General features: G+C 40.2%; 1 protein-coding gene across 4 annotated transcripts in view; it reads right to left on the bottom strand.

The window, feature by feature from the left end:
* Positions 1-21546, bottom strand: part of LOC122835349 (transcription factor SOX-6-like) — a 143918-nt gene that overhangs the window by 74492 nt on the left and 47880 nt on the right. For 3 of the 4 annotated variants that reach the window (XM_044124351.1, XM_044124352.1, XM_044124353.1), the window contains 2 exons: positions 19175-19412; positions 14868-15078 (listed from right to left, as the gene is read on the bottom strand). In XM_044124351.1, the coding sequence (XP_043980286.1) occupies positions 14868-15078; positions 19175-19412 (449 nt within the window). Of the gene's footprint in view, positions 1-14867; positions 15079-15214; positions 15409-19174; positions 19413-21546 lie in introns of those variants that run through there. The other variant, XM_044124354.1, reaches the window with a different exon arrangement.

Below are 21546 nucleotides of genomic sequence, written 5' to 3'. Positions count from 1 at the left end.
AAACGTACAGGTACTAAAAGACGAGAGTTTATGCTGCTAAAGTAAAAACATGAAAACTAATCATGAAGAAATATGACACAGACCAAAAACCAATGTGCAGAAAGTGCAGCTCCAACATAAACTCTGCGTTAGCCTGCGGCTAAAGCAGATGATGTAAGATTATTTGCAGTTCTTTGGTCTCTTTGCTGTTTTGAATGTGAACGTAAAAGAGATTCTGAATAAGCTTTAAGCTATTTAATATGCAAATAAATGACTATATTTTATACATTCACAGATGTTTCAACACTTGAAATTAATAGTTCCATGCAAAGGTTTTGTCTATTTTGTAAAATTAGCGGAGTTTCTTTAAAAAAAAAAAAAAAAAAGAAAATTGGGAGAGGCTGTTCAGGCATCTTAAAGAATAAATCTGATTTCCATCACTTGTAAACCACTAAAAAGTAAACAATCATCTTCGAACCTTCTTCTTTTCTTTCCTTAAATATGATCCTTGCTTCTCTTTATTATTCTCGCATTAATTTGGCATTCACCAAATTACGGAGCAATTTAGACTTTAACTGATATCCTTGCGCGAGAGGGGGGCTGAAAAAGAAAAGCAGAGCTTGATAAAAATCACGATTTAATCTGATTCTTTTGGACGCGGTACAAAGCTGTTCCAACAAACCACATTACTGCTGCACCATATGCTGGCTGGCCTGCAGCCAAGCAGAGCAGAAGAGGTCTACCCCACCGACTGCGCAGTCGAGACCCGCAGGCTGTGGGTGATCATTAGCTAGGAAAGTCCTATCAATTACAACGTGATAGATTGAAAGCAACTTCCAACGAGTCCGGGGAGGAGAGAGAGAGAGAGAGAGAGAGAGAGAGAGTGGCAGTTAGCAGAGAGGTAGAGAGCTGCGCACTCCAAGATATCTGGAATCTCTGCTCGAACTCCAAATCTGTTTTTTTCCCCTCATAAATCTCCCAGGTAAGGGCTAATTTCGGAAGCTTTATCATACAAACGTCCATGAACAACACACACTGGGAAAAGCTCTTCCTGCAAACAATCACAGCTCACGCTGCCAATCCTGTAGAAGAAGGCAAACATGGTGCCACAGCCAAGGCTTTGTCAATTACCCAATGAGATTAGCTCTTGGGGTTGACTGTGCTTGCTGTTAAGCTGTCATCACAACTCCCTGTCACATACACACACACACACGCACGCACCCACACGCCCGCACACACACATTGGGCATACAGAGGGAACGCAAAGCTCAAGGTGCTTGCAGAGCTTCCACGTTAGGTCACGAACTGGAGTTTCTCCTGGAGCTTAGCCAGGCAAAGAAAATCAGCAGATGATTTAATCTGCAAACACAGCTAGCAGGCTAACAGTTGGCTAGGTACAAGCAAGCTGCTTATATCTATTTAGCTCATAACATAACTTAAAAAAATTTATTATTCTAAGCAAAAACAAATGTTGGGTTTGTTTTGCAGTTCACCTAGATCAGACCTGGGCATTTTAAGGCCCGCGGGCCAGATATGGCCCGTTGGGCATGCCTGTCCGGCCCGCGTCCCCCCAGTCAAAACAAAACACCGTATTTTCGTGTGCATGCGACACAGCTGTCTTTTATTTTGAAAGGGCTTGACGCACCGTTTATGAATGCACGTACGTAAATGCTAACGCACAGCAACAGGTGATGCTAGCAGCCGAATACACGATCCCCACAAAATGTCATCTCACGGTAAAAAAAGAAAAGTTGATTCCGAATTCTGCATTTTTAACAAGGCATGGACAGCGAAATATTTCTTTATTGAAGTCAAGGCCGTGTGTTTAGTTTGTGGTGCGCAGGTGGCTGTGTTAAAGGAATATAATATCCACCGTCACTATGTGACCAAACACGAGAAAGAGATACAAGAACTTTTCAGAGAAAGAGCACGTCACTGAGTCGTCTGTACTCGTAGCCAAGTTGCAAGCTCAACAAACACTTTTTACAAAACGCCTGGCATCTAGAGGAGCTGCAGTCAAGGCAAGTTTTGTCATATCCCACAAGATTGCTAGGAAGAGCAAACCTTTCTCTGACGGAGAGTATATTAAGCAGTGCTAATATGTCCTGAGAATAAAGACGCTTTTGAGAACATCTCCTCTCCGCCGCAAACGTAACGAGAAGGATTGAGGACATCGCGACGAACCTGGTGCTGCAACTGAAAGACAGCGTGAATGATTTTGAGTACCGGTATTTTTCCCTGGCTTTGGATGAGAGCTGTGACATACGGGACACTGCCCAGCTGCTCATCTTCGTGCGGGATCAATGCAGAATTTAGCATCACGGAGGAGCTGGCAGGCATGCGGTCAATGAAAGGGACAACAACAGGGAGTGAGCTCTTAGTAGAGGTAAATGCGTGTCTGGAAAGCTTGGGTCTGAACTGGGACAAACTGGTGGGCGTGACAACAGATGGGTGTCCAAATCTCACAGGAAAAAAAGTTGGTTTATTAAAGAGAATCCAGGACAAAGATACTTGAAGCTGTCTATTCCTTGTAGTATTTCAGTTTTGGTTCTTACAAGTTTTCAAGTCATTACAGTTTCATTTTGTAATTACATTTTGTAATGAGTTATTTTAATGTTACCTAAAGTGATATTAGTTTTGTGTGTGTACCTCTTTAAGTTTCTGCTATATTTAAAGTACTTTGTGGTACTTGTTTTCCCATTCATTTGCATCTGATTGGAGGTACTTTTGTGTTAGTCCTTCAAGTTGCAGCACTGCAGGTTCGTCAGGCTTTTTCCAACACTTAAAACCATTTATTGCTCATATATGCAGTTGATCAGTTGATTAATATAACACACACCATTTCAATTGTGGAGAGATTAAAAAGTTAAAAATAAATTCACATGTGATATTTTTTTAAACTATTAATTTGACAGTATTAATTCTCACTTCAGCCAAACCACAAATTAATTTTTATTAATATTTACTGAATATTCTTCTTAACAAAAGAATATGATTTAAATATTTTATTACAACAAGAGGTATGAGAAAATGAATAATGAGTCAAGATTAAATTTGAGTCATTGCTGGATCGGCCCTCCAACATATTTCAGATTTTTCATGCGGCCCCCTGAAGAAATTAATTGCCCACCCCTGACCTAGATGCTTCTACTTAAATCAGCTAGCTTGTACATTTAGCTAAGTGCAAGCTAGCTGCTTATATCTAGCTAGCTAGCAAGTAACACTAGTTAAAAAAATAATAATTGCAAATATTTGTAATGGAATAACAAGTTTTATGTCTGCTCTGCAGCTCAGCTAGCTAAAGGGGGCTTAATACACACACATGCCACACGATGGAGAAGTTTGTTTTCAAAAAGAATTTGAAAATCATGTATCACTTTTCTTTCCTCCTCACAATTACCTGCTGGTTTCTCTTGGTCTGTCACCTGAAATCACGATGGGTTACAGGCACCGCAAATCAAACAGCCTGTTTGATTCGTAACCAGGATAAATCTTGACAGGTTCTAGCAGTGTGAATACTTTTCTAGATTTTGTACAATTTTTTTTCCCCCAGCATTGGGGACGCAGGAGTTCCCTTTGGATATCCTCATCCGATACCGTACTAAGGAGGTCGTACAACGTGCACCACGGCCGGAGTGGCGTCAGACATGTTGAAACGAGCTCTGGGCAGACTGGAAGGACAAAGCGAGACCTGGCCGAAGGTCTTGATTGTGTCAGAAAAATACGGTCAGAGGTAAGCCTGGCCTCGCTCTGACCCCGTCGTCCAGCTGGAGGAGGCGTAATATGGGTGAACGGGTGCCCCGCTTTGGAACCGGCCTCCTCTCCAGACAGACCAGGCTCCTCTGAACTGCACAGTCTTACACCACTGGTCTACAGACTTTATGCACAGGGGGCCAAAAGTTGGGTATTGTGATTTTTTGTTTTGTTTATTGTGAATTTTTTTTTTTTTTTTTTCTACTTGCTCAACGATAAATTAAATGTTTATAAAATCTTTATATAAATAAAGATTCAAAACCAAAAAGGGCTTCAGGCTGTTGCTGTATTAAAAGAAAAACAGACGATTTTAGGGGGTAATCAATTGTTTCCTAGTTTGTTGGTCAAATTTTTACCATTCTTGACTAGTGCAACGATTGCAGTTTTCTGACCGGTCAACGGTCTTTGAACAGCCTGACTTGCTGATCCCGATTATACCCAAGTTTAAGGGGCCTCTCTTTCTCTCAAAAATGTAAAAGAATCTGTGTAAAAAGCCTTCGCTTTTTATAAAACCGTTGGAGTTTTGAAGACTTCTTCAAGTAGCTTGACATCCATAGTGATGCTCCTGTTTCCTCTCCTGACAATTTTACAAGTAACTACTGAAATGGCAAGAACACAGCAAAGAAATGAGTGAGGTAAAAGAAGAATATCCCACACGAAGAAACAACCAGAGGTGCCAATTGAAAACGTACAAAATTCACATAAACAAATTGTTCTGAAAGCCTCCTCACGTTGTCCTTGCGGCACACGGCGTGTTTCAATATGTCTGAAATTAGCGCTTTAGCATTAGCTTCCACTAGGCTTCATGATGCCAGAGCACCTTAGTGTTTTTTTATTTTATTTTTGCAGATGTTGTGTGTCAACTTGTCTGACATTAGTGCTCTACCATTAGCTTCCACCAAGAGCTTGATTGGTAGCAATAAGACCCTCCTCCTGGTTGTGATTGGTTGTTTCTGACTGGGAGCGATGCATTTGAGCAGTGGGACCACTAGGAGGCGGAGGATGGCTCCTCCGCATTTCTTCACACATTAACTGTGATATACTGACAGCATTACCAAATATACTAAAAAACACATTTTTATAAAAGTTACTGTCTGCAGCTTTAAAATTAAGGTATTACTTTGGAATCTGTAACATAATACTACATTGTTAAATGTATCCAAAGTTGATTTCCTTAGTTAGGAGGAAAACAAAAAGAATGTCACTAGGCATCCCTAGCAAGACTTACAAAACAAAAGCAACGGGAACACTGTTGACATTTATGTTTTCAGTGTGAGTCGTCTTTTTATTAGTAGTGACCTCTTGTTTCCCTAAGACATAAATATCACCTGACACAGAGGCCCATTCCTCTGACTGACGCTTCAAAATGGGAAAGACAAAAGAACCTTCCATTTAAGAAAACCTCATCGGAACCGTTACACTGCATCTGGTATGAAGCAAATAGTAAATGTGTGGAAACCAAAACAAATAAGTACGGCAGAGGTTCTGTGGTGCTGTGGGCCTGTTTCTTTTCCTATGCATTTTAAATAAAAATAGGTCAATGTAAAAACTCATTATTAAATCCTGGAGGAGAATAAATGCTCATAAATTACCAATCAGAAAATAAAGGCTATGTTTAAATAATAGCAAAACAAATACTTCAGTTACATTTACATTTGTTTATTTAGTAGATTGCTAGAGGGATAGCAATAATTAAGCTAAAGATGATTTTGTAAAAGAAAAAAGAAAAAAAAAACATTATTTCCCTCATTGCATAAAGGTCCATTTTTTGGAAAACTTCCAGTGTAATGTTACTCTACAGGAGTAAAAAACATGTATTTGAAGATTAAGTTGTATTTAGGTCACATTAGCATCTACTCTCAAAAAACAGGAGGGAATTTTTAAAAACTTTAACTAACTGTATTCTAAATACGCCATTCACGGTTGGTTTTGAAAATCTTAGTAGGAAGAAAAAAACCCATCATTGTTTGCATTATTTTCACTCAGGATGGTGGTTTTATTACAACTGCAGGGTTTCCCCCAGCGTATTATAGGCCTGGCGGCCCGCCATGCTTTACTAGCCCCACCGCCAGGCTAAGTCTTTCTTGTTTATGTTTTCAGGAAAAATGAAAACGAAAGCCGGATTGCAAGAGTTTCTGTTGCACTGAGCGTTTCACTGGAGGAGCAGATTTATTCCTAATACAAAAACACGGTGGACGGCCTCGGCATCCTGACCACCGGGGTTAGATGGTTTTCTGGGGGAAACCCTGAACTGACTGAAAGCTGCGACACAAACAAGCACTGTTTTATTTAAATTACCACCTCATCTTAAACGTGTTATTTTAATCTACTCTTCCCATCAGGGCGCCTTCAAAATCGCAAACCCGAACAAACGTGGACGACGGACAAACCGAGCCAGAATCTCACGGCTTATTTTAGGTCGACGTCGGACTCATCTGGGCCGAACAGATAACAGGAGTTTTATACTTAAAGCTTAATTATAAGGCGTCGCAAGTTAGAGCTCCCGCACGAATGATTCCATCGAGACAGTCATGATGACTTATGAAGAAGAGTTTGGTTTGTTCGATCCTGAAAGCGCCGTCATGATAACCACTAATCCCAGACTGGATGCCTGTTTCCATATGGTGGGAGGGGCGCCTCGCAAATGTTTTGGGGCCTTGATGGAATGAGCGAGAAGTGGTGTGTGTGTGTGTGTGTTTCTTGTTTTTTGTATTTTCAAACTATTAAATATTCAACAAATAAAGGGGCGTATGAATCAGCCTTGAATGCAGTGAAATAAATACGATTTCAGAAATGACGCCTGCTCTTCTGTTTAGGCATCCAACTTAGTAGAGAGTGTGTTTGTCTGGCACGAAACGACACCACATTCCTTTTAGTCAAGGTTCAATGCTTTTGTGTGGAATAAACAGAAATGTTGTTGTTGGATTTCTGTCAAATAGAAAGGAAAAAAAAAAGCCTCCTTGTATGACGTAGACAATAGTGCCCTGGCAACATATAGTTTGCAAAAGATCAGCATCGCAACCGCAAACGCTCATGGGATTCGTAGGGAGTTTACGTGATGGATCAACACTAGCGTACGTCTGATCCATGTCTTAAAGTTGCAGTATGTAACTTTAAAAAAATTTGCTTTTACCTCTTTGTTCAAACTGCCACCAAAATTCACATGCATGAATTGTTTTGAAAGCCTCCTCACCCTGTCCTTGTGACACGGTGCGTTTCAATATGTCTGAAATTAGCACTTTAGCATTAGCTTCCACTAAGTAACATGTAGGTATTGTCGCGTTTTAGCATTTTTTCCTTTTTGCCAGTGTTGCGTGTCAATATATCTAGAGTTAACGCTTTAGCATTAGTTTCCACTAAGTACCATGTTGGTTAAACCATTTCAGCATTTATTTTTTGTCGATGTGTGTCAACATGTCTGACATTAGCGCATTAGCATTACCTTCCAATAGGCTTCATGATGCTATAGCGTCTCAGGATATTTTTTCTTTTTGCCGATATTGTATGTCAACATTTCTGCATTTTACAATTAGTTTCCACTAAGCACCATGTTGGTATAGCATTTCAACAGCAACTAATGTTTATGATTTGTGCTTTAGGGTTATTGCAGCTAACGTTTTAGCTAGCAGTGCCCACCACTGCCTAATAACTTTCTCCCTGACCTGTCGGCTGTTTTCCTTGGTCTTTGTTATTCAGTTTTGTTCACTAATGTTCTTTAACAAACCTCTGAATCCTTCAAAGACCCGGCAGATTAATACTGAGTTTAAATCACATAGAAGAAGACTCTACTTACTGATTAGGTGACTTCTGAATGTAATTGGTTGTCCTGGACTTAATCAGATTAAAGCAGGCTCAATAAAAATAAAATCCCAATAAAATGTGTTGAAGTTTGTGGCGGTAACAGGATCAAATGTAAAAGAAATTCAATGGGCGGGAATACTTCTGCAGATATTTGGCCGAGCTCAGAAATAAGTCTCCCGGTTACCTCAGCGCAGCTGCAGTTGAGCCCCGTCTCGTTTGCAAATGAAACAAACTGTGGAGTGATTCAGCCCCGCTCCGCTTTTAAGCAGGGATTAGTGTGATTTTAAGTGTCTGCCAGGCGCCGGAGCTGCGTTAGGCCCATTAGATGGCTGACTAAGTTGGCATAGGGGCACGCTACCCGTGCCAGGCCCCCGTTAGCAGCAGGTCGGCTCTATTGAGGAGCAACAATGCAGATAATCATAATTCGCTCATCAAACGCGGGAAGGGGAGCCTGATTGCACACTTCAACGGGTTTGAAGTTAGTCGGCTGGAATCCCAGAGAGCTTCGTTCTGCTTTTACATGAAACAGAACCTACAGGAAACTTATGACGACAGATTATTGTTTGGCTTCTTTTTCTTCATTGTGTTTCACACTCTCTTCAGCTTCTTACATTAGCAGCTGCGTTTCCATTACAAATTTTTGTCTGTGTTCTAATAAAGTCCAAAAAAAAAAAAACACAGTTGTGGTGTTTCCACTAAGAAATGAAATTAAAATCACACATGAATAAGCTTGTTCACACAAGAAGTCATAAAAATAATGGCAGTGATAAACAGTTACATGAGATATATTCATATTTCAGCCATGGTGCTAGCGCTCATCCTTTATCAGCCAATCAGAGGAGACGTCTGTGTCTTATTCAGGCGTTGGAGCAACAAGCCCCGCCTACTTGGGAGCAGCTATGAAAGTGATGGTTTAGAGAAACTGAAATTGGAGATTTTACAGAAGAGTTATGGATTCACACCTCTTTTTATGACCTGTGTGACGCTGTGGGAGCTCTGGTGGAACCAGCTGAACATTGTGCGACACAATCCAAACCAAAACAAGCCTTCATCCTCCTGTTGTTTTCTTCCTCATCTTTCAGATCAATCTGGCTGTTGACCTAGTGACTCGTGTGATGTGAAAAACAGGGATTAGTGTGATTTTAAGTGTCCGCCAGGCGCCAGAGCTGTGCTAGGCCCATTAGATGGCTGACTGAGTTGGCATAGTCAGCCAATTATTGTAGTAATTTGTAGAATTACTGCCATTTGTAGTTTTACAAATGACGTCAATCTCAATACGGCCGAAAAACCTCCTCGTCCTAGCGCAAAAACTTTAGTTTTTTTAATGAAGCAAATTTTGTTTTCATAATTTCAATTTGCACAATTGCATGCTTAAGGGAAAAATGCATTTTTGTTCCCTCCGTACGCCTTTCTGTTTTACTTTTTCTCCCTCTTCTCTGCGTGCCGGCCTTCGAACATTCTTCATTCAAAAGACAAAAAAACACAACCTAACAGCCTAACATGTGCTAAGTGCTTTAGCAGCGCAGAGAAAGGCTTTTGTGCTCGGCGCGCCTTTGTGTCCAAACCTTCAGGGCAACGCAGCCGCGACTCGACATAAATACAATATTGTCGAGAAAAGCTCCTCTTTTGGCTCGCGTGTTGTGAAAGTCCAGGTGAAAAAGGAGGCATTTTCAGCAACCAGCTGTGTGGTAACACAACCACCTGACACTGTCTTGAAGAGTTCTTGATAAAGCTTTGAAAGGCTGAAGCTGCTCTTGTACCAAGAAAAAGAGGGAGAGGGAAAAAATAAATAAATCTGTTACATCTTACAGCGAGGCCATGTGTATTTATTAGAACTGTCACGGGCACTTAGGGTTCCTCTGAGTAGCGGGGCTGCTTGCAGCGTGGCGACATGGGGTCAAGCGACATGTTCTGCTGCTTTTGCTGCGGGCTGCGGAGCGCACTGAGATCAGCCATGCTCCCTAATAGAGTCCATTCTATCTGATCGTACGGTAAACAGAACCAGAGCAAGTCCAGGTCGAGGAAAGAGTCACAAGAGCTCCGTTGGGGGGGCGTCACTGTTCAGATACTAAACGCGTTTCTAACCTCTGAGGCGTCAGAGGAAGATCATTTACGAAAACTCATCTTTAATGGTCCTTAATGGTGAATAGGGACCATCCTATCAAGGATGGTCCCTATTCACCGGGGCGACCTTGCGCTCCTGTGCGTTTTCAACAAATTAAAAACAAATCCGGCAGATCGTGAATCGTGAAGAGCTTTGATTTAGGATGGGAGCAAGGTCGGCGTGCGGGAGGAAAAATTCCATAAAGTAAAAAAGCTGCTGACGATTGAAGGGCTGAAGACAAGAGAAGAAAGTCTCTCATCAGGTGAAGATGGGAAGAATAAAAAAAACATGGCAGACAGAGAAAGGTGCAATTAAATGAAGAAGCAGTAGCCTACTCAAACATTCAATAAAAGAGAGAGAGAGAAAAAAATCAGAAACAGAGGAAATAGAAAAAAAAAAGGTCTGATGCTTTAATCCTCATCAGTTGTGAAAGCCGCAGAAGGAGAGCTCACTCAATGAAGCATTCAACCTCACGCATCGATGGATCGACTCGCTTCATTTTGGCGAAGCTCATTAGGTGAGAAAAAAAAAAGAAAAACAGAAGCAGGGGTGCCCGTCAATCCGTACAAAGCGAATCCAGAGTGGAACGCATTTCCACGGCAAACAGCTGAACGATGCGCCTTCAAGGATCACAGCAATTTATGGGAACATTTTAGGAGGCCCCGTTCACACAGGCCGACACCGTACGGTGAGGCGGCATCGCACACGCTTCTCCTGTGTGATTTCACCGAAACATTCAAGATCTCTTACTCTGCGGCAGAAGATATGCTAATTAGCAAATGAAAAGACTAACACAATGCTGCCGTGCAGGTAGGACTGTATGACATAAACAATTTAAACAAAATTGCTGATTGATCTTTGACAAAAATTGTACATCACAAGATTTTCCCCATTCATGCAAAATTTTTGTCCCTCAAATTGCGAGCTGGTAGTTGGTCAAGTTATTCGTCAAGTAGAAATTTTGGAAGTTCTGTGATTCGTTGAAGGAAACTCTGTAAATTCTAGACAGTAACAGATACCATAGAATTACACAAAAATCCGTGAGGGACGGCGGAGTCCCTGAGCGAAATTCTGTGAAAGAGGAAAGAGTTGTACGGAGCCCTTTGAAAGGCTGTTTACATGGTTTTAAACTGTGTGATTGTGAGCCTGAGTGGGAATAAAAATAGCAACAGGAATGTTGTTCCATATAACACAGTAGGAGTGAAACAGGTAAACATTGGATATGGATGCAAACTCGACTAAAAACCCACCTGTTTAGGATTGTATTTGAAACGTAATCAATTACAAATCTACTGATGGAACTTGACTCATTGTCGTGTTTTGATTATTGATTCTATGTTGCATTGTGTTTCTGTGTCTGATTTGATGTAAAGCACTTTGAAATGCCTTGCTGCTGAAATGTGCTACACAAATAAAATTTGATTTGATTGATTGAAGGAAAAGAATGGAGCGAGGGGGAAAATGACATTTTTTGTAAATTGACCTGCTGATCATCAGAGTCCTTAGAAACCAAACATGAGCTGATTGGCTGATTCCACAGAAGTGGAAATAGATCTGTAGGAGATCATGGAATATTAAACTGGAGGTAAAAATCCCAAAGTCAAACAAAAATTGACATAATCTAAACATACCAAGGAAATTATTTCTACTACTGCTCAAATACTAATATATTTATTATTACCTCTATATTGATGTCCTTAAAATTAACATACTATTTTTAGTACATAAGTTCAGATAAAATGCTGTAGCACACCTTCTAAATTCAGTAGTAGCAAATAACTCTCTTGAGGTCTGTATGCACTGTAAATCCAGATTTGTTGGTCCTGGAGGCTGAAACTAATAGTCAAAGCGGAGCTGAGATCAAAGTGGACTTCCTCCATCCTAAAACAAGTTCAATCTCAAACAGGTCAGCGTGATTTATGGAAGTGCTTGCTTATTAACATTTAAACTATCATCACCTTTTGTTTGATAGCTGCTGAAGAGAGAAGTGGATGATCATTTACACAGGAAGAGGAAGTGGTGTGCCACCAAAGAGCTTCCAGTGTCAAACAGAGAGTCATATAAAGCATTCCGGTTTGATTTTAGCCTCCGGATAGCTGCTAGCTTCAGCCTCGGGTTATAGTGAATTTTGATTAATTTTAAATGAAAACACCAAGAGGTTTATCTGCTGCAGGTAACTTATCTACTCAACTATCCCTTTAATAAAAACAGCTAAACTTTTATAAGCTGATATTAGCGGGGCAGTAAGTCGGGCTAACTGTTCAGCTAGCTAGCCAGGACTTAGCTGCGTAGCAGTCCTTCTGCTAGCAGTTTCCCAGCTGTTGTTTTAACACAGTGTTACCTTAGTGTCGATTCTCAGAGTGCTCTTTTAGTTTCCTCACAGTGAGCATCCTTGTCTTTCATGACTGGAAAGTATTTTTAAAATTTTTCCTCCTACTGAGGTAAAAGTGTAGCAGTGGCCTACTTTAAACTAGCTGGCAGGCATTGAGAAGCAACAAGTGAGGAAGGCGTTCTTCCATGCTCCATCCTGTTTTAATTACATTAATTATCGGGCTAAAAGCTGCTTCATGCTACTTAATAACTAAGTAAATTATTAAGGAGAAGACGTGAAGAAATGTTTGTCTTGGCGCTTATTAAAACAAAGCAGTCTCATCTTCTAACTTATATCACTTTAGATTAGAGGAGGGAAATGTCTAAACACCTTTTGAACCCCCCAACAGACACACACCATTTCCTTTTAAGCAGGTTCCTGTGAGGTAGATAAGAAACACAGCTACCTGCCTTTCAACTCAAGGCACCATTCACTGTACTTCGCCTCTGGCTGTCCCGTTCCAGCCAACTTTACTGTATCAATAACACAGTAAAACCTCTAAATGAGGGAGATCAAGAGCTCCTGTGATATCATCACGATTACTATCTGCACATAACAGTAAAGAGGGGTGTTTGACGGGTTTAGATCTGGCTCGCTTTGGGGAGGGAAAGGGCGAGCCGAGGCATGCTGGGAGGCCTCGGAGAGAAAGGGAAACCTGTGTTTTCACTGACTGAAACTGTGATCTGACAGTCGAGGGATAAGCCACTTGTAATTTAAGATGTTCAAAGATCTTCTGAAGAGGAAAGGGAAAACAAAATAAGCATGGACGACATGGTTGGTCTCACTCTGTAAGCAACAGGGGGGAGAAGATAGAAAACACCTCGTCTATGAAATACGAGGCATTAAAGTAATTTAATCGAAGGATTTGTTCAGACAGTTTTAGCTGTTGTTATTGTGAAAAAGTCCTACTGTAACTGTCACTAATTTCCCCCAGTATTATATCAGTGACTATATTTTGCAGTCAAAATACTTAAGACTTGAGAGTCATAATTAAACATTTAAACTTTATTTGTATATTTCCATTTGCTTAGTGATTGTCCAAACAAAAATTAACAACAGACATGACTGATGAGTGCAGATTACTTTGACCTTTTACTGACCCAACATTTACTGTAAAGGAAATCCATATATGGAGATAATTGAATAAAAGGACTTTGCCCATATAAATTTAAACTACGATGTAACTATGTGAAAGGATTTTAATCCAAAAAGACAATGTAACTTTGTGATGTTTCAGTCATGATAAACAGAAAATATGCATTTTCAGCTGTAGTTTTATGTATCAAGTAATAATTATAATAAAATACTTACATGAAATGGAAAAAAATTATGAAAAAATTATAAGCTTACCAAATCATTATTTGTTGAATAAAAATTAAGCCAACACAAAATGTGAAGGGATACAACAATAAATGGTTTTAATAATTATAGTTTAAAAATCAATGTCATAGCCACATTATGGAAATTCAAAGTTTAATATGAAGGCTTTGTCGGCTAACGCTAAGTAAGCTAACTTTTACTCAGATGTTGGTCTTTTTTTTTTTTAATGCCCTGCTCTACTTGTTTCTTTTCGAATTTCTTAGAAAAATTTACACCATGCAAAAGTAATAGATTTATGAAGTTTTAGTTTTTACTACACACAGCAGGAAACAACAGAAGTAGTTTTCTGCCTCTAGCTTCACAGCGGCTAATGCTAAGTAAGCTAACTATCAAGGCTTTGGTGATTTTCAAAATGACCCGCTCTGTTTATTTTATTTAATTTTTTTCTAATTTCTGAGTTGTTTTTGTATAATATTTTGAGCCAGAGCCTTCCACTTGACAAGACTGTCAAAATAACACAAGGCATTTTGCCTGAAGCTTTTTGCCAAGTTTCTACCTTGTCAGAACTTCCTGAGTAAGAACTTCCTACAAACCTTCCTGCAAATATTCTTCCCTATCAAGTTAAAACACATGAGTCTCGATGCTTATTGTGCATTCCTTTGTGACTTCATTTTTTAATAAAGAACAAAAGTTGTCAAAGCTGTCAGTTTCATTATTACCACAACTACTAATATCTACATGTATGCTGATTGCGTAATTGTCAGTGAACCAACTTAAACCTTCAATAGTCCTTTTAGAATTTTTATACATTTTAACAAATGTGATTATGTTGCTACTCGTGAATTTGTTCATAATAGTCATGATACCCAATGAGTCTGTAGTCTATAGAAATACCCTTTGCAGTAATAACTTGAAGTGGCTTTTTTTTCTATGACTTCATCAATTTCTCTCACATAATGGTGGAGATATTCAGCCCACTTATCATGGGTACAACTCCCAATCATCACACCTCCACCACCGTGTTTCACTGCTGGTGTGAGCAGATATTCAGGATGATCTTCTGAGTGAACTGTAGACAAACATTTCTACTTTAGTCCAAAGGTTCCAGAAGTCTTGTGGAAAACGAGTGAAATCTGCTTTGTGTTTTTGACACTTTTTTAGGTCTGGTTTTAATTATTTCACAACCTGGGAAAGACAAAAACTACAATGTCTTGGTGCCAAAAATCTTGGGATTAAAATTGTACTTCCTTTTAGTCCAACTGGATCTAGTTATTGATAGGTTTAGACTGTAAAACATCTAGGCCAATAAATCTTCACACACATCCTAAGAAGTGTTTCTCTCGGACTTTGAAAAGCCATCGTCCAAAGCAAGACAACAAGTGAGGTTGTCGATTCAAAGACTTGCCACAGTGTGAGTATCCAGGTCTGAGCAGAAAGAAATGAAACACTAAAAAGAGGGAGCTGTCTCCTATGTTCCCTGAATACACAGATGAAAAACCAAGCACACACATTTTCGACAAGCTGAAGACTTTCTCTCACCGTCTTGCTCCGACTTGGTCAGCTCCACGAGCTTCTTCTGTTTCAGTGTGTCAACCACGTCTGCCAGACTTCCTTTACGCCGCTCGGGAGTCCCGAAGGCGAGGCCGATCACCGACTCCCCTCGATCCCTGGAACACTCCTCCGGCTTGGTGGGAGAGGTAGAGTTAGTCCGGTAGGGGTAGCCAGAGCAGCCTTTGCTGCCTTCATTGTCCTGAGAAGAGATAGACGAGTGTTTAAACTTCAACACCACAAATGAATGAAAAAGATCTGCAGGATGGACCATTTTAAGCTTGACTGATGACTAAAAGGGCAAGACTTTCGGTAGAAAACGAGAAGACTGAACAAACCACAGAACGGTTCCTATTTTTTCCCTTGGGCATGTCTGTCACGAAACATGCCGGATTTGTCAAACGCGCTTGGCCGTCTCAGGCGTAAGTGTCTACACACAGCGTGTCCAACTCCAGAGCAATCTGAAATTCTTAATGCTCTCTAGAACTTGACAATGTTGGTTTGTGTAGTAAAAGTTTGAACACTGCAGGTCTATTGCAGGGTTCAAACAGTAATAAAAGTATTACTGATTAAACTTTAAAGTTTTCTGTTATTAAAGCTAAAGTTTAATCAGTAATACTTTTAGAACAAATTTATGTCAGATCATGATTTCTTGGTTAATGTCAAGTTGTCATAACAAAGACATTTTGAATAATGTCAACTTTGTGTTAAAAGTGTCATGATTCACCGAATGACACTTTATGACAACAGTCATAAATATTCATGAGGACGTACTCATGTTCATGCTAGATGTTATATCATGTTTATGACGGAGTCATGACAGTCTTATTCACAACACGTCAAATAAAGTGTTACCTGAAGGAGTGATGTTTATGTATCTGAAAACTTTCTATGCAGACATCTTATTCATTTTTACCACAGCCACTTCATTGGGCAGTATGTGCATAAAGTATTTTTTTTAGCTTTAGGTGATGTTGGAATGGCCTTATTGGATCGGTACTTTTATGTTTATGCATTTTATTTCTGGCGGAACCTGACATTGATCTACCTGCCACCAGGAACACCGTGGTCCGACCCAGTTCTATATTTTATACCACCTGCTTTTAGCGCCTGTGTCGTAATGTGAGTGAAAATAAGATGTCAAAGCCAAGGATAATGCCTTTTCAGCCAGAGGAGTGTGAAAGCACCAAGACATGAGAATATGTCAGACTCTCGGAGAACAACGGCAGCTGTCTGAAATTTCTGTAAAGGCTGAACTCTGTAGTCGTTCTTTTATTACATGCAGAGAGACGACAGGCTCAGTTACATAAAGACGTCTGAAGTGATTCTGATTTTATGGTTACCTCAAGTGGATACTTAATATTTAGTCATTATTAGACCTCAATGGTTCAGCATGAAACTTTTTCTTTTTCTTCAGAAAATTGACTAATTCTTGTCTTAAGTGCAAAAACTACCTTTCCGCTGCCTATGAAACACTTTTAGTGCTTTCCTCCGTCGGTATAAAGCAACAGTGTCAAACTCCAGTCCTGGAGGGCCACTGTCCTGCAACTTTTAGATGAGCCTCTGCTGCATCATACCTGAATAGAATAATTAAGTCATTAAGGCTCTGGAGAACTGGTCTACACCAGGAGGAGGTAATTAAGCCGTTTCATTCCAGTGTTTTGTACCTGTGGCACATTTAAAAACTGCAGGACAGCGACCCTCCAGGACTGGAGTTTGACACCTGTGGTATAAAGTGTCTATAAATATCAAGGAGATAATCTCCTTAACATGAGCACATTGTCCCACACAACAGACACTTGAGCACAGGTGTCCCAACACCGGAGCTATTTCAGGATGCTTTCTCCGCCCCCTTAGAGAGTGAGGGGATCTCCGAGAACTTTTGGAGGCTTATGTTTCAAAGACAACAGGCTTTGCTGAACACCAGGATCTTAAGACGCCCTTGAAATGGCTCCAACAAGGGGCCCCTGTTGTGCACTTTGTCTTTAAGCAGGAGATACCTCCGTAATGAAGATTGGGGGTAAATGGAGGGAGCCGGGCCTGGGGGGGTTGAGAGCTAGTGTATCACTTGTAGACTGTTTAAGAGTGATTATTTTCTGCATGCAAAGGAACGGAGGGGGAAGATCTAAATGATCTGATGCAAGTCAATGACAAGACAAAGGTTTTACAGGGACTTGCAAAACAGTTTCAACCCTTTGAGCTTTTTTCTTTTTTTTTTTATGTAAGCACAACTTTGTATTCAATTGGTTACAAGATGAAGACTTTGTCACCCTTTGAAGGCCATGTAAGAAACACAGTAAACATATAACAGGTAGCAGGTGCTCTGTTTAAATGGGAAGGAAAGGCAGTTTTTTGTTGTTGTTTTTTTTTTGTCTAAAATGCTGCGTATGACAGACATCCTTCACTGGTGATGGCGCCGAACACACCACACCACACCCAGGGAACACACAAGACAGGTCAATGATGACACTCTTGACTCACCATCCCCACTGAAAAACACACAGCACCACCAAGTAACTGTGTTTTCTTCAGTTGTTATAAAAATGCTGTATATCTAAAATATGACTTAAAAGAAATTTGACTTTGATATCTAAAGATTTGAAATTGGACCTCTGTCTCTTGAAGAAACTCCGCCTTCTGCAATCATCACAACATGGCTACTCTATTAACCCTTAAACAACGTTTTTAAACAGTGTTTCACTGAGAAGTAGCTCCTATAACCAGCTCAGCTGATGTGCAATTCCCACTGTTGTTCGCTAATTGCTCCTAGCTAGTCTGAAGGAGGTGAGCCGTACGGTGGGGGGAGGGGAAAGAGGCTGCAGGGTTTGGAAACTGCAGCTCCAAGGAGGAGCGTCTTGTGTTCTGCACAGTTGAACGGTTGACATGGGGATTAAAGGATTTCTGAAACATGTTTGAAAGAATCAAAGCAACACTCCACGTATGTTTTTACAACATGATGAAAAGCTCAAAAAAATAAATTATACACCATAAACCTGCAAAACCGTTTTTATGTTTTGGATCTACGAGAAAATAGCAATTCTCTTTCCAACAAACAATATGACTACTGCACTCAATTTTTTCATCTTCATTTATTGTTGAGTGGGTAAAACAAAATATGTAAAAGAAATCATATTTTGATTTTCTTTTTTATTGCTTTTTTCCCTCATTTCTTTTGGCTCATGTGACAAAAAACAATCAGTCTCTAAACGCAAAAATATTACATGATACTCTTTTGAAATGCATTTTTGCACACATAAAACAAAATGTTTTATTGTTCTTCCCCATTACAACAAGGCATTACTTTTTGTTGGTCTGTCACATCATCAAACACACTTAAAGTTAGTGGCTGTAAAGTTACAAAAAGTGGTGCTGGATTTTGTAACTGAATCACTGACTTTATGGAGGCAAAATTTCCTTTTTGCTGCAACTTTGTTATATTTATGGGACAAAATTCCCCTTTTGAACTGACTTGTTTAAAACTTCCGAGTATTCAAGAACATGTTTGCCTGGAGGCAGCTTTGAACCTTGATGCTAAAGCAAAAAAAATAAATAAATAAAAACAAATCAAAGTTTCAGCATAAATCCACAATGCTTAAAGTTCGGATAAGGTTGCTAAAAATGGCTGAATATGAAATGAAATCTTAAATATCCTCATCATTAAAGATTATGTTTTAATACAGGGCAATCTACATTACAGCTGTATAGTTCTGCATTGGAATAGCGAAGTGTGTTTGACTACAAGGAAAGAAATCTCACTCCAAGAACTTTCCTAAACTCAGAAGCTCAAGCGAATCCTGCTTCATCTGCTGGGAACCGAGAGAACCTGAAGCTGAGCAACACGTACACACACACACACACACACACACGCACACACACATACACCCACGCATCCACCTGAGAACACACTGCGGAGATAAGAAAATTCTGGGGGTATAACCCTCCAGAGGAGGACCCTCACAGGGCAGCCCGCAGCACCGCCTGCAGCAAACAGACCAGAAACAACTGCTGCTGTGTGAAAGTGTGTGTTCACTCCGGGTCAGTGTATATATATGGATTTAAAAAGGCGCACGCAAGAGTGCACAATCATCATTATGCATGAGAATTTGCAGACCCAGTGCGCTCCAGCATGTACTCCATGAGTGTTTTATGAGCTGCGTGGCCCCGAGTGTGTTCACTGTGTACACCCACACACACACAAGCCAACCGCATAATATTTCACAGAGCTGAGCTATAGCGACGCATCTCTGGGGTAAGGCAACGGTCCGGTTCTCAGCAGCCGAGCGGGATCGACGGCTCACCATCACGGCCAGGGCAACAGTCTCCCACTCGATGACGTCGGCCGCCGTTTTCTTTCCGGCAGGCGGGGGCTCGTCCGGGCAGGGCCGGTCGCGTGGCGGGGTCGTGCCGGGGACCGTCTCCGTCAGGCCGTCCCGTTCGTGTCCGGCCCAGGCCTCTTTGTCATCCTGATCCGTGGCGTCTGTCTCCTCGGATGGCGGTGAGTAGAAAGGAGGCGTTGCTTGCATGGAAGACATCATTCTGTTGAAAACAAAGATGAAGGAAACGAAAGAGTGAATGTGAGAACTTAAAAACTCCAAGTAAAACTCAATTTATCTTCCTACTCAGGTACACCGTTTGCTGAAAATAAATCCAAAATTATTCAGAGCAGTAATTAAGCTGGGTAGGCAGTAAATAGGACTGAAATGAATAATTGTTTAGTCGTGATTAATCATTTATTGAATTGATCGGCAACTAATTTAGTAATTGCTAAATCATTCACTGCAGTGCACACACACATAGAAAAAAACATACTCAGAGCGGCAATCGAGCTTAGTAATAAGTGAATAAGGTTGATTAATTGAATATTGAAATAATCGGCAACTGATTTAGTAATTGATAAATCGTTAACTAGAGTGCACAGACTCAAAAAAAGCTCCTTTACTGAAACAAAATATATTCAGTATATATCCAATACATTCAGAGTAGTAATTCAGCCAAAACTGTCCAAAATATATATATATACATCTTGAATTTTCTCTGTCCATATTTACCCAAAATTCCTCAAATGGGATCTATTTTATATTCCCCTGATTCAAATTCCCTAAACGAATGCCTTGTTACTGCATTTCAGGCAATAAAATGTTTATTCTTCTCATTTAAAAAAGGAATTGAGTTATTAGTTTTTTTGTATTAGTTTATTTCTAATATTGTATAGGAAAGGTACAAGTCGTTCAATAAGAATGCTGCTGAATTGTGTAAGTTTTTTATGCGATTAATCAATTAATTTCCAGAACAACTGATACATTTATCAATTACTAAAATAATCGTTAGTTGCATGCCTAGTTTTAAATAATCAAAACGACAACTGACAATGCATGCATGTTATGTGCTTCAGGGACATTATAATTATTTTTGCTTATTTTTTTCTTTCTAGATGATTTTGTACTGAATTTAGTTGAATGACTTTTGTTTAATATACTTTGGAGTTTGGATAATTCCTTTTTGGTAATTAACTTGGTCTCGTTAATTTGTGGCGCTGTTGGACAGCCTATAAATAGGCTGGGTTTCGACATGTTTGGAGTCGGCGCTACCACCATCACCTAGGATGTGTCCTGACGCGCTGAGCACACCTTACCAGTAGCTGTAGGATGCAGCTGACGTCTCCAGCCTGCCACGCGGTATTTTTGTTAGTCTTTGTTTGTTTGCTGTTGTTTTGTTGTGATTTTGGTTGTCCTGTTTTTGATTCTTTCTTTACAGTAGATTCCCTTTTTTTTTTTTTGCCTTAGTCCGGTACCACGGTACCAGTAGGGGCTTCGACGGCCTGTATAGGGTTGGCCCCCTCCTGTACCGTTTTGTTCTTTTTGATCGGCTCACCAGGTCCAACTTTCTGTTAATACTTTTGGACTTTTGCTTGTTCCTTTCTTTTTTGCGGGGACATGGGGAACTGAGGACGTTTAATTCTCTCTCTTTCTTCCACAGAGAACTAAAGCAGCTGAACCAAAAGAAAAGTTCAAGAGAGATTTAAAGTAAAATAATTATTTTGAACCCTCAGTTTTGCCTGTGTGTCCTCAAATATGTTGTGTGCCCTTGTTGGACCTAACAATGCATACAAACTAAAGCAGCCTAGTTGGGTCCGATTTTGCTCTTCCGACTAAAAACTGCAAAACGCACAGGCGGGTTGTCGACATCAGTGTTCCGTAAATCAGAGTGAGCTTTCCGTCTGAGATACGGAACCCCCTGGGTGCCCTAAAACATGAGCATGACCTTGTGTTAAAAAAGTATGAGCAGGTTTGCACTCTGTGTGAGTGGGGGTGTAAAAGAGAGTGAACAATATTCAATTTACAGCATGACTAAAGACTTGCATAACAGAATAAACCTGATTGTGAAAGAAAAGGGACGGATGGTTGAGGGAGTAGAAGTTCCTGCAACAAATCAAAGAGAGGTTAATTGGAGAGTGAAGGTAAACTGTACAGGATTTCTATCTGGGCATGACTCCTGTTCAGGGACTTTTTGGACCATAATGTTCTGTCTGTGTCTCTTTTTACCGTCTCTTGTGGAGCGCGCCATGCAATGACTGCAACACAGATTAAAGTAGAGGAGGGCCATAGGTGTTATGCCATGAAAAGTCAAACTTGCTCAACTATGACATGAAGAAGTTTGAGAACCCTTAGCA

This window comes from Gambusia affinis, linkage group LG08 (assembly GCF_019740435.1).
Source record: "Gambusia affinis linkage group LG08, SWU_Gaff_1.0, whole genome shotgun sequence".
In the NCBI taxonomy this organism is placed as follows: domain Eukaryota; kingdom Metazoa; phylum Chordata; class Actinopteri; order Cyprinodontiformes; family Poeciliidae; genus Gambusia; species Gambusia affinis.
This window is presented reverse-complemented; position numbering and strand designations above follow the sequence as displayed.